Source organism: Ornithorhynchus anatinus, chromosome 1, assembly GCF_004115215.2.
Source record: "Ornithorhynchus anatinus isolate Pmale09 chromosome 1, mOrnAna1.pri.v4, whole genome shotgun sequence".
Lineage (NCBI taxonomy): Eukaryota > Metazoa > Chordata > Mammalia > Monotremata > Ornithorhynchidae > Ornithorhynchus > Ornithorhynchus anatinus.
In genome coordinates, this window is record NC_041728.1 from 22,028,470 (window position 1) to 22,042,386 (window position 13,917).

The 13,917-nt window shown below is 52.9% G+C and overlaps 1 protein-coding gene across 3 annotated transcripts in view; it reads left to right on the forward strand.

Annotated features, from left to right (window-relative positions):
* Positions 1–13,917, forward strand: part of MAP1B (microtubule associated protein 1B) — a 101,338-nt gene that overhangs the window by 68,595 nt on the left and 18,826 nt on the right. For all 3 annotated transcript variants that reach the window (XM_029071391.2, XM_039911289.1, XM_029071392.2), the window contains 2 exons: positions 9,244–9,326; positions 12,398–12,538. In XM_029071391.2, the coding sequence (XP_028927224.1) occupies positions 9,244–9,326; positions 12,398–12,538 (224 nt within the window). The remainder of the gene's footprint in view (positions 1–9,243; positions 9,327–12,397; positions 12,539–13,917) is intronic.

Sequence of the window (13,917 nt, forward strand, 5' to 3'; positions counted from 1 at the left end):
CCTTGCCCATTAGCCTGTAGGATCCAGGGTGCAGGGAACTAAACATGGACCTGGAACTCAGAAGTACCTATGTTCTAATCCTGGCTCTGCCACTTGTCTGCTCTTTGACCTTGGGCAAGTCACTTCACTTCTCTGGGCCTCAGTTACCTCATCTGTAAAATGGGGATTAAGACTGTGAGCCCCACGTGCAACAGGGACTCTGTCCAACCCGATTTGCTTGTATCCACCCCCGTGCTTAGCACAAAGTAAGTGCTTAACAAATACCATGATTATTATTATCTAAGCACTTAGTTCAGTTTATGGCACTGAGAAGCAGTGTGGCCTAGTGGAAAGAATATGGGACTGGGATTTAGAAGACCTGGGTACTAATCCTGCCTCAGCCATTTAAAAGAACATTTTTTTATGGTACTTGTTAAACACGATCTGTCAAGTACTGTTCTAAACACTGGGGTAGAAAAAAGTGAAATCAAGTGAGACACAGACACTGACTCACATGAAGTTCACAATCTAAGAAGGAGGGAGAACTGGTATTGCATCCCCATTTTACAGTTGAGGAAACTGAGGCCCAGGTAAGTTAAGCAACTTCCCCAAAGTCACACAGCAAACAAGTAGCAGATCTGGGATTAGAACCCAGGTCCTCTGTCTTCCAGGCTCATGCTTTATCCACTAGGCCAGGCTGCTTCCCTTGCCCAAGGTCACACAGCAGGCAAGTCACTTCTCTGTGCCCCGGTTTCCTTCTCTGTGCCCCGGTTTCCTTCTCTGTAAAATGGGGATTCAGTATTTTTTCTGCCCCACCCTGAGACTGTGAGCCATGTGGTACAGGCTGATCTGATTATATTGTATCCTACCACTTAGTACCAGGCTTGGCACAGGCAAGGAACTGGTCCACCAACTCTTATTTTGTACTCTCCCATCGCTTAGCACAGCAATCTGCACACAGTAAGCATTCAATAATTAAATTAAATTCTGATTGATCTCCAGAGCTGTAACGGGTGGCTGAGGGCACAATGGTGGGTGGAAAGGGATGAGGTGATGGAAGAAAACTGAGAAATCTTACCGAGAGGGAGAAAAGTAGTTATGGTATTTAGTGAACACTCATCGGGTGCTATTCCCCGAACAGAAGAGGCACATGTGATGTGTCCCCTGCCCTCAGGGAACTTAGAGTGTGCAGCACACCCAGGGGAAAGAAAGAAAAGGTAATAACTGCCCTGTTGGTCCAGTGCTTACTTTGTGCCTAGTGTGGTACTAAGCTAAGAGGAAAGGAGATGGTGGAGGCAGAAGTTAAAGGGTTGAACCAAGTCTACCGGCAAGTAATAGTTTCTCCAGCCTCAGTGGAAATGGAATGTCATTTTTCCAGGAGGACTGGGGGAAAATTTGACTGTGGCTGAGATAAAGCAGAAAGAAGGCTGAATCACAGAGGGAGGACAGGAAAACAAAGCAGCCGGTCTGGGCTCTGGGCTCAGCAGTGTGGGCTGCAGTGGAGCAGGGGGTGGGTGGGAGCACAGCGGGGTTGTTGACGCAGGCCACAAAAGGGCCTTCAGTGTTTCTCAGCCAGAAGGATTCTATTCACTGAAGGGGGAGAAGAATGGGAAGACTGGGCTGGAGTTAGAGGCTTAGTATCACTTGACTGATCAGGGCAATGGAACATGTGGCTAAGTAGAATGTGGAGGGGTTCCTCCTTTTAACTATCCAACCACCATCCACCCCCTGAACTGGAGGGATCAGCACGCTAACCTACCTACTGTTATGCAACCAATGATTCTTCTATTGACAACCCTCTCCCGGCGGCCAGCCCCTCTAGGACAGGGAGGTTAAGGAGCTCTTTCTAAGGGTGGGACCGAAAAATCCCCATCACTAAGTCTCTCAGAACTTTTGTGTGAGCTGTACTGCTTCGGGAGCTCCCACCGAACGCTTCCCTGGGAGCCTAGACTTCCGTTACCTTCTCCGGGAAAAGGCTTATTTTTGTAGCTTTGGGCCTTCATCTATTTTTGTTCTCTCCATGTCCCCCGTGATCTCTTAAGCCAGTAAATTCCTCAGAAGATAAACAAGCCATGGCCAGAAGGAGTGGGGCTTTTGTTTATTCTGGGCTCCCAAATGGAGCTGGGGGATGGGGGAGTGGAGGGCGGGGCCTTTCTCTTCTCCTACTCCCCGAATCCTGAATGGGGTGAGCCTGAAAGTGAATCTGTCTCATGCTTTTTCCCAGCAGCACCATTCAATCCATAATAATAATAATTGAGGTGATTGTTAAGCGCTTACTATGTGCCAAGCACTGCACTAAACGCCCTCATGGGGCTCATGGTCTAAGTAGGAAGGAGAACGGGGATTTAAACCTCATTTTGTAGATGAGGAAGCCGAGGCACAGAGAAGTGAAGTGAATTGCTCAAGTTCACAGCAGACCAGTAGCAGATCTGGGATTAGAACCCAGGTCCTCTAACTACCAGGCCTGTGCTCTTTACACTAGGCCACACTGCTTTTCTATCCCCCTTTGGTTGTTAGCTCTTTGAGGACAGAGTTCGGGTCATACCAACTCTATTGCATGATCTGCACACACTGACCACTCAATAAATACTACTAACTGATGGAGTGATTAATGAGGGCTTCTGTGGGCAGAACATTATACTAACAATAGAATTAGAAACTGTGGCTCCCTACCCTCAGGGGGCTTATAATTTAGTTGGGAAGATGCAGACCTTCAAATAAATTACAGTGTAGCAGTGTTACAGGAGGTATGAGTACCCAAGTGTTTAGGAGATGCACAAATGTTGAAGTGACAGTAGTGGGTGGGAGATGAGAGATTAGTCAGGGATGGCCTCCTGGAAGTGTTGTGATGTCAGAAGATCTTTGAAGATGGGTGGGACAGCTGTCCCTGGCTTTTCTGTTGCAGATATTTAAGGTAAGGGCAAGGAGGGGGAATAGGGAAAATATTATCCCCTAATGAGTCTGATGGGAATGGACTTTTTTAAGGAATCTCCCATGCAGGTGGCTAAATTTTGGGACCATGACCAGAGGAATACGCAGGTGGAGAAGAGGATTCTGGATCATTAGATGCTAATGTCTGGTTGACCCCTGGTCTGCCTCGCGGTGGAAGAGGCCCTTTAGGGAATTGTGCTGACCCTGCTGCCTTTGGCCAGCCCCTGGTCCCAAATGCTTGATTTGTCCTGGTGAAAGGGAACCGAGGATGCTCTTTTGAATGGAGAGGGAACACCCTCCCTCTTCATGTGACAATCACTCTCCCCACCTTCAAACCCTTATTAAAAGCACATCTCCAAGAGGTCTTCCTCCACTAAGCCCTCATTTCCTCTTCTCCCCCTCCCTTCTGCATTACCTGTGCCCTTGGATTTGTCCCCTTTATTCACCCCTCCCTCAGCCCTATGGCACTTATGAACATATATCCATATTTTATTTATATTAATGTCTGTCTCTTCTAGATTACGATAAGCTTGTTGCGAGTGGGGAATGTGTCTACCAACTCTTTTCTATTGTACTCTCCCAATGCTTAGTACAGTGCCCTGTACACAGTAAACATTCAATCACTACAATTGATTGGTTGGAGTAGTTTAGTTACAGGAAGCTGCCCCAACCCCAAGTGGAGGCCTATTCTTCACCATTATTGGTTCCGGGGCCAAGCATTATCCAGTCTCCCCAACTCTGAGCCCCTTTTATCATTACCAGGCAAATTGATTCTGTCGTTCTCCTTCAAGGGCTCTTGGTGCTGAGGTCTCAGGACTGAAGCTTGTCCATGCCATGGTTCCCAATGTGAGATTCTGTCCTCAGCAGAGTACCAGAGTACCAGAGTCGCTTCTTTCTGGCGGCTCCTTTGGCCCCTGGGAGGGAGAATGGATGAGCTTACGCTTTATAGATATAGGAGGGTGGGGCTGCCCAGAACCCCCAGCCCTCTGGATTGGTGCTTGTGTTAGAGGCCTCCTGGAGGCTCCCTGAGTGGCCCAAAGTCCTAGGGCCGGGTCAGCCGCCAGCCAGACCCGGTCTTGGATGGGCTCTTCATCTCCCTGGCATCCCCATCCAGGCAGCGGGCAGCAGCAGTGCCATGCCCCCGTCTGGGGAAATGAGAATATAGGTCTCCCCAGAGGCGAGTTTCTGGTCCCTCTGGTTCGGCTTTAGGTACGGCCAGGCGGAAGCCACAGCCGTGACAGCCCTCGTGGTGGTGGGTGGCTCTAGGTGGGACCAAGAGCAGGAAAGAGCCAGGTGAATCGGGCCCCAGACTTTAGCCCAGACAGGGCTCCAGCTGGGAATGCTGAGAGCTGAGTAGCACCCTACTCTCTCTGTCAACTCACAAGGTGGCCAGGGTGGAGGCCTCTTCTAAGCCAAGGTATTGTCAGTTGTCCATCCTCTATTAGCAGAGCCTCGGCTCCCAGATGGTCATCTGATCCCAAGGCCCTTGTGTACAGAGAGCAGAGGGGATACCTTCTGGGCGAGCCAGGTTCCCTAGGGAAATTGTGAAGCACAATGGGACCCTCTCTGGACCCTTCCAAATGGCAGGCACCACTCACTTGCCAACTTGTTTCCCTGCCTTAATGACCCTCATTAAAACAAAGTTCTTTTTCTTCATCCTCTTCTTCTTATAATAATAATGAAAAATAATATTATGCACTTATGACGTGCTAAGCGCTGTAGTAAACGCTGGGATAGAAACAAGATAATCTCATATCTCTTGAGTCCCTCCTGCAGGTCCTGCCGTTTCCCTCTTGTTCGGTCCTTGCAGAGGTGGAGAGTAGCTGGCCACTGCTCACTGGATAATAACCTTTTGGCCCCTCAAAGATGGTTATTAAGTCCCCCCCTCAGGCTTCCATTCCACTGAAATGATTTTGGTTCCCTTAGCTTTCCTGATAGGCCCTATTTTCCAACCCTTTAATCATCTTTGTGGCTCTGTGGCTGTTCTCTGAACTGTCTTGAAATGATCCACATCTTTGTAAATTGTAGATTCCGGCACTGGACGCAGCCAGCATTTGGGAAGGAACTTGAGCCAAACCCGGTGCTGAGGAATGCCAGAGGCCCATTGTAAATGACTCTCCCGTCTCCCCCCTCTTCCCCCCCCCCCGCCCTTTGCCACACAACACAACACGGCCTCCTCCTTGGGGTTGTTGAATGAGGCAGAGGAGAGTGGAGTTGGAGCAGGGGAAGAGAAAATGGAAAGGACACCCTCTGCCTACATTCCTGGGGAATGTGAACCGATACGATGGCGGTCATCTGGTTACTATCAGTTGATTCCAAGCTTCCGCACCGAATCTCTTTAATGCTTTCTCTGGAATCCATAACAGTAATTATAACAACTGTAATATGTGCTTGCTTTGGTCCAGGTACTGAACTGATACAGTCAAATTGGACACATTCCCTGTCCCACCTGAAGCTCACAGTCTGAGTGGGGGAGAATAGGTATCTTATCCCTATTTTACAGATAAGTGAGATGCAGATGTTAGGTGATTTCCCCAAAGTCACACAGTAGGCATGTGACAGAGCTAGGATTTGAACCCAGGTCTTCTGCCTCCCAGACCCATGCTCTTTCTGCTAGGCCACACTGCTTCTCTTTGAGGTGGTTCACACCCCAGACCCAGTGCTTAGAACAGTGTTCCAGTGCTCAGAACAGTGCTTGGCACATAGTAAGAGCTTAACAAATACCATCATTATTATATTGTCCTTCAGTGAGGTCAGGTTCTAATCTCTCCCTACAGCCCTCTCCCAATCAAACAGTTGTAATTTTTGAGCACCTACTTGGGTGGAACACTTTTTAGGGTTGAGTGTTGTTAAAGTGCTTGGAAGAGGAGTCCAATAAAGGCAGAAGACATCAACATTACCCAGCTGCCTGTGTGCCTGTGTGTCCTTCGCAGTGCACATCCTGTATGCCCATTTGGGCTTTCCAGGTGAACCCGGGATCATCATTTCTCATGCAGCCCTTTAGTCTAATTGTGTCTGTGTTTCTGTGGAACCCACAGTGTCAGTGTGGGACCAGGAAGAAGGCGTCTCACTGGTGCCAACTGTGGGGAGACCCTTCCCCTCTCCTTCCCAGTGCTTTTTGGCAGCACAGTGAAAAGGGGAGAAAATAAATAAGCTGCTCGGGCCCCCCCTCAGCCCGCCCCTCCAAGCTGAGCGGAGCGGTGAAGGGGGGAAGGAGGAAGGAAGGGGAGTCGTTCACCCTAGCCAACATAAGAGTTTCCTTGTCTAGTGCAGGGTCAGCTCCGGGACCGTGCCTCTGCTTTCCTCGGAAACGTCTCTTCTGACACGCTTGAATGAGACCTCCCCCAGGGTGGTGGCAGCCGGCCCCCTCGGAGGCCTGGCCGCAAGCCCACTTGGGCGGGGGGAGGGGGTGTTGGGCGGGGGACGGAGGGAGGGAGGACAGGACACATCAGGCTCTTGACGGGTTCCCCGAGGTGGGCGGTGGGTGGCGAGACCAGGGCTGTGGCGGGAAACGGCTTGGAGGTCCTGGTGTCGAGTGCCCGGCTATCCCGGGACCTCTTCCCACACAGGAACGCGGGGTTCGGGCGGAAGCGTTCCTTCTCCCGCTCTGTCCTTTGGATCTGGCTCCATCTCTGAGGCCCTCTCATCGGAGGAGCAGCCGGGGTGGTTTCGCAGGGAGGACCGGACTGTCATCGAAACACGAGAGGAAAACAAAATTGGTGGTTGCCGTCCTTGGAGGGCGGCTCCGGCCGGGGCTGGTGTGGCGGCGGCGGGGGACCGGGGAGCGTCACGTGGCTCTTTCGCTTTGCCTCCCCCAAGTTGTGGAACCCAGAAAGGATAGTTTGGCTGCCGGTAAGGGGTTTCTGGGCTGGGTTTTCTGCCGGTTGCTGGGCTGGAGCCGGGGGCTCCACTCTCATCAGACAGAGCTACAGTGGCCTAGAGAATTTTGAAAGGGAACCATGTCAGTGGCCCCAGCAATCCCGCTGGCACCCTTGGGAATGTTCGAGGAAACAACTTGGAGTTGTTCCTAGCAACCTGCCAGGCGCTCTTGTTTCCCTCCCCTGGCTACGTCTGCTCCGGGCGTTTGTTTTATTGGGCGCGGGGGCTTGTTGTGACTGGCTCGGGCTCGGAACGGAATGCCCAGTTTTAGCTCCAGAGATGATCAAGTGGGGTGGTGGGACCCCGACAGGTAGGTGGCAGCAGGCGGGTGGGGATCGAAGATCCTCCTCAGCTTCCCTGGACCTCAGGGTCCTTCCCTGAGGTCTTCAGGGAGGAGGAGGAAGAGGAGGATTGGAGAGTGAGGGTTTGATTGTTTAACTCTTTTTCATTGTTCATCCCGCCTGATTTTTATAAATCAGATCTCGAGTGAAATGTGCATTGCGGTCTAGGGGCAGGCAGACAGCGAGATAGAAAAGCAGCATCCCTGGAGCCCCCCTGCTTGCCCAGCATGCGGGGAACTCACTGGCCTTCTGCTCAGGTTGCCCCCACCTTCCCGTCCCCCTTCTCTGCTACTTCTGGCCCCAGGGGCATTGGTCTCCCTTGCTGTTATTATTATTATTATTCTTACACTTGTTAAGTGCTTACTATGTGCCAAGAGCGGTTGTAACCACTGGGATTAGACACAAGTAAATGAGGTTGGACACAGTCCCTGTCCCATATGGGGCTCCCAGACTTTGTAGGAGGGAGTTAGATTGAATCCCCATTTTATAGATGGGGGAACTGAGGCCTGGAGAAGTGACTTGCCCAAGGTCATACAGCACAAATGTGGCAAAACTGGGACCGGAACCCAGGACCTTTTGACTCCAAGATCTCTTTCTTTTTAAGGAGCTTGTGACCCCAAAGCTTCCCTTCCTCTTACTCCCCTACCTCCGTTTCTGACTGTCCTGGAACTCGCCTCAGCTGTCCCTGCCGCCACCACTACCAGCTTCCTCTCAGCATCCCCACTGCGGCGTCTCTTCCCCAGCTTGGCTCCCGGCCCTCCCTTGGGTTGGGATCCTGCCACTCCTTTGGGCAGGCTGGACATTCACATCTTTGGTGGTCCCTCGTGGCATCCCAAATGAGCTGATGGGGTCGGAGGTGGCGGAAGAGAAAATGAAGGGCAGGGGCTGTGACTGGGGTGCTCGGGCCGAACCTGGCTTATTGTGGGGCTTAGCCAGGGCCGGGTGAGGGGATGGTGGGGCAGCTAGGCCGTGGAGGCTGTGGATGAGGATTCCCTCCTCCGGGGCTTCTGCAGCATTTTCAGGCTTTGGGGCAGGAAGTCAAACTAAGTCTGGAACTCTGAGTGCACGTGCCTCCTGACTTCCAGCTCCATCCTCCCTCTAGACTTGGCCAGTGCCTGATTGCACTCAGCTTCCTCACAGATTAGTGCTCCTTCCAGCTCAGTCCCCAGCTCCACCTCAGTGCTCCGGATGTGGCAGCAAGATCTGTCATCCCCTGCCCCTCCTGGGGGTCGCTTTTCTCTCCCAACCCCATCACAAGGGGCACACCCTTCCACCATCTCTCCAGCCAGTTGGCCAGAAAGGCCGCACGGAGAAGGCAGTCGGAGGGGCACCGACTCCCTCTTGGCCTGTCTGCCGTTGTTGCTTGCTCCTTGCGGCATGGGATAGGGGGTGAGGGGCACCCGGTAACAATTCACCACTGCTGCTCAGGGTGGGGATTGGGGGACCTGGCAGAGGAGGGTTGTCCAGGGGCAACCCCAGCTCGGCGTGGTATTCCCCTGGCTGGGGTGAGGCAAGAATGCAGCTGCTTTCTGGACCCATCTCCGTGGGTTTTTCTCTCTGGCAGGTTTGCCAGAGGGCAGTTGCCCAGCAGAAAAATCTTCGGTCATTCCTTGGGCCATTCTCTAAGCAGGATGAATGAAATAATCCCACCACAGATCGTAGCCGTAGCCGGTCTCAGTCAGCCATTCTCCTGGTGGGACTAATTGCTAGCCGGGTTTCTGGGTGACAGTCATTTCACAATAAGACCTCTAATTAATCTCAGCACAGTTCTCACCAGAAGAAAGGCTGAAAGAAGAAACATCCCCAATTATCATGAGAAAGGAAATGTCAAGAGCCCCCCTGGGCTTTCCTGGCGCCCACCCTGGCAGAGGAAAAATCATCACTGGCCCTCGGAGGCCTCATCCACGCTGGATGCAGCCTTCCCTCCCCCGCCAACTCCCTCCCCCAGCCCTTCCCCAGCCGAGCTGCCCATTCCGTGTGTCTGGTTGCCGGTGACACGGATGAACGATCCGCTGGGCCGGTAGAGCGATCCCACACGGAGGAGTGCCGGGTCTCAGCCGATGAGAGGAACTGACCCGGCATTTGCTTTTTGTCTTGTCTTTCGCGCTTCTAGGACAGAAAATCCTGCACCACCGAAGTGATGTCTTAGAAACGGTGGTCCTGATCAACCCTTCGGATGAAGCAGTCAGCACCGAGGTGAGCTGGGTTGGAAATGCGCTATCTGACCACGACGATGTGGGCAGGGGGTGGACAGAAGGTGGGCCGAAGAGTGTAGGCACCACCTGGTGGTCCGGTAGTTAAAACGTCCAGGCTGCCGACAGGGAATTGGGAGGTGGGCTGGAGGGCCGGGGGGTGTGAGCTGCTGCGGGCACAGACAAGTGTCCCAAAGCTCTGGCTTCCCTTCTGCCGGTTCCCACTCACCCGAGGGTGGAAAGATTTGATGGAAACCCCAGCCTGGGTCCTCTCCTCTCAAACCCCTCCCTGGTCTCCCCTCCCATCCCAGCTTCCCCAGCTTCCGCAGCTTCCCCTCCCAGTCCCAGCTTCCCTACCCCATCCCAACTGCCCCAATTTTGTTCACCTCCCCTTTAATGAGACCAAACTTCTGTCGGAGATGGGGAGAGCCCTGGTAGGGGAAGGGAGGGGAGGGGAAGGCAGCTTTATGAAAGACCATTTCCATGGCTCTAGTTCCGTGGCTAAAGTCTCCAGAGGGTAACAACTGTGGTTGCCTCACTTGAGATTGAACCCAAGGGAGCCAAGAGCCAGGTGAAGGTCCAGAAGGAAGGCCCTATTCCTGCCAGCCTCCATACCCTCTGGGCAATCCCCTTCTCCCGGGTTGAACCAAACCTGACTGAGGGCCAGAGGGCCTCCAGAGGGCTAGCGGTCACTGCCCCAATGAGTGTGCGGCCCCTGGCCGTCCTCCCTCCCCGCCCACAGCTGGGCTTTGGGACAGGAACCTATCACTGCCACGGGAAGGAAAAGCCAAGAGCTCAGGGTACAGTCAGAACAGAGTGAATTTCATGGGCAGAAATGCTTCTCTCTAGGGACACTCAAGGGCAGAGCCCAGATGCATGACAGAGTGGATAGAGCACAGGCCTGGGAGTCAGAAGGTTATGGATTTTGATCCCTGCTCGGCCACTTGTCTGCTCTGGGACCTTGGGCAAGTCACTTCCGCTTCTCTGGGCTTCAGTTACTTCATCTGTGAAATGGGGATTGAGACTGTGAGCCTCATGTAGGAGAGGGACTGTATCCAACCCGATTTGTTCGTATCTACCCCAGTGCTTAGTAGTCATTCAGTAGTATTTATTGAGTGCTTACTATATGCAGAGCACTGTTCTAAGCGCTTGGAATGTACAATTTGGCGATGGGCTCACAGTCTAAACGAGTAGAGTGCATGGTGCATAGTGTGTGCTTAACAAATACCACAGTTGTTATCGTTATTATTATTATTATTATTAGATGAGCCTTCCTCTGCCTCAGATTTGGGCCCTTCCAGGGAGTGGGGGTGTCCCAAGGCCTTGGCCACTCTCCTGAGAGGGGCAGCACCCCCCGAGGTCCACCATTCAGGCATCCGGGCTGTGAACAGAACGTGCTGTAGCTGTACCCTGCTGTTGTCCTGAAACCAGACCAGTTGATTTCAGACAGTTCCCATTTCCTGCCTTTTGTTCAGCACTCCTCTGTCCAGAGAGTGGTTCTCAGGCAGCAGAACCTGGGGGGCTCCTTTACACTTCATAACTGTGGTGTACGTAAAGCACTTACTATGTGCCAAGAACTGTACTAGGTGCTGGAGTAGATACAGTTTAGGTCGGACACAGTCCCTGTCCCACATGAGGTTCACAGTCTAAGAGGGAGCACAGGCACTGAGCAGGCAAGTGGTGGAGCTGGGATTAGAACCCAGGTCCTCTGATTCCCAGGCCCAGGTTCTTTCCACAAGGCCATGCTGAGTGTTCCATCCGTAGCCCCTGGTACATCCTGTGATCATCCAGCACGCTCAGGCCTGTAGATCCCGACTCTCACCCTGTCCAACTGTACGGTGGCCCTGCAGGACAAATGTGTCTTCAGGGTATCGAGCAACCCTGCTTAGGTAGATGAATTGAGTTGGGGGTGTCCCTCTCCCACAGACAGGAAATCAGTGCACCCCGTCAGTAGGGTGACCATACATTCTGCATCAGGGGAACAATCCTAGGACACTCCACTTCCTACGCACCTCTCTGGACTTTGGCCACCAGTCTTCGGATGCCTCATCAGATCGTCATCTTGGGTTTAACCCCTACCGACCGAGAGCAGGGGCTAGGTGGGGAGTTGGGGGCCGGGGAATGACTTCCGCTTCCCAGAATCTGTGGGGCTGCCTAAGACCCCAGTGCCCTCCAGCCCATGTGATATGTGGGTAGATCTTACCCTTCTCTCCACCCCTTCAACTCCACTGCCCACCTCCCCTGGCCCTTGCCCAGTCACCATCTCAGCTGCCAACCGATCCATTAGGGAAAGAATTGCCTTTGTACCAAAGCCCAGGGTTCAGCATTGGAGCCAACACAAGATAATCAGTTCAGACTTGGTCTTTGTCCCACCCTGTGCTCACTGACTAAGACTCCTCCTTCAGGGAAATAGGTGGGAGCTTTTCATTTTGAGGGAAATGGGGATGGAGCTCTTAAGGGTTCGGCAGGGGGAGCGGATGGACCAGAATCTGGGCAGAGTCAGTCCCAATTTGGGGTCTTCTCAGCCCCTCCCAGAAACTCCACCGTAAGCTCTTTCCGGTTCCGGTCCCATCGACCGTCCTCACCGACCTAGGTGAGAGTGGAATTGTTTTAAGGCAAAGAGTGGCCTGGACTGAGCCAATCTTGGGTGGCCCAAGTGTCACCATGGGGTCCAGTGAGATCTCCCTGCCTCCCCTGGTCTGAAAGTCTGGGGGCAGGGATCTGGTGTGCCAGACCAAGTGCCAGCTCTGCTGCCCTTGGACACTTTGGCAGTGAGTGAGCCCAGACAGCTCATCCTTGTCCGCAGAGGCCATGAATGTCTTGTGGCTGCTTCGGGAGGTTACCAGTGAGGGGACGGGGGAGAGGTGTCTTCATTAGCTTCTTCCTCCGGGACTGGTGAAGATGGGCACAGGGAGGCAGGAGGTGGGCGGGGGGGTATTCAAGGGGCAATCAGGCCACACCGGTGGTAGTGGGGAAGAGGCCGGTCTGTGTGGGGTGGCCAGGCAGCGCTGGGTTGGGGAGGGCTGGGCAGGCTGCCCCAGGCTCAGGTCTTGCTCCTATTGGGCTCAACTCTAGGTGCGCTTGATGATCACTGACACCGCCAGGCACAAGCTCCTGGTGCTGACCGGACAGAGCTTTGAGAACACAGGAGAACTGATCCTCCAGTCGGGGTGTTTCTCCTTCCAGAACTTCATCGAAATCTTCACCGATCAAGAGGTAGGTTGGCGGTCGTGAGTTGGGTGGGGTGGGGGTGAGAGGTGGCTGGCCCTCGGGGGCGGGGTGGGAGTCTCAGAGAACCTCTAAACACTAGTTTCCAGCTTGGCTTCCCCTTCCTCCCAACTAGTCTTTGTGGCCACTTTTCACAACAGGTAATTTTCAGATCGGACTTGGGGCGTAGGTTGGGAAGAGGGAGCTCCTTGTCTACTACTATACTCTGCTCTCCCAAGTGCTTAGCACAGTGGTCTGCACATGGTGCTCAATAAACCCCATGGATTGATTGATTGACAGAAGACAGTCTTGCTCTCTATTGAAGGGGCGATGCTGCTCTTAAATGGGAACAACTAGTTGGGTTTCCATAACCAATGGGCCCATATTTACCAGGGCCCTCGGGCACCCCACCGAAGTTTTGGACCTGCATTTGAGATCTCTAGCTTGTAGTAGCCTTGAAGCCAAAAGGGTATGGAGCGGGTACAACCCTCACCCACCCCTCCCTCTCTCCCCACATTGGGACTGCATCCCGCTTCACCGGGCAGTGCTAGGGAACTGCTTCCCCACACCAGGAGCTCCTGGGCACAGAAGGGTTGAAGAAAGTCTGGAATTTGTCGTGTCCTGGATCTGAAACTCCCCTCCTCCCTTGTTACCTCACCCAACCGCCCTTCCCTACCTCATGCCTGTGCCGCCTTCTCACCTGAGTGGGAAGTTTGAAAATTAAGCCTGGTTCCTAAAGAAAAGGATTCTGGCTTGCCTCCCCATGATTAAGTCAATCAATCGGCGGTATTTCTCAAGGACCTTCTCTGTGCAGAGCACTGTACTGTGCACTTGAGTACACTAATTAGTAGATATGACCCCTGCCCTCAAGGGGTTTACAAATCTAACAGGGTAGATGGACACTAAAATAGTTTCTAGGATTATTATTACTATCGTTATTTGCTTCTCCAGTAGGAGAGAGCTGCTCCGTCTGTAGACTTGGCTCCATTTTTTAAGACATTTAATGCTGCCATTCCAACCGAGGCCCGAGACCTCGGCAAAGCCAGGTTCCGGAGCAGCTGGGCTCAGGAACGGGAGGCTCAGTGGATCAGCAGGCAGGCTTCTGCCATCCTGCTGGGCGGGTACTTCCCTTCCTCAAGATGGCAGGACGGGTTAGAGCCCCGAGGCCCTGAGCTTTCTCTGCCAGTCATGGGGTACTCTGGTACCCGGGAAGAGCCATTAACAAGTTGTCTAACCTAATTTGCTTCAACTGAAAGTTTTTGTAAAACCAGCACTCAGATGTCTTATGTTGGAATTTTTCTCTCCACCACTAAGAAAGTAAAAAAAGTCTCCCTCAGCTGAACATTTAGTCAGAATTTAAAGCCCAATCTTCCCAAGGGTTGAGCCCA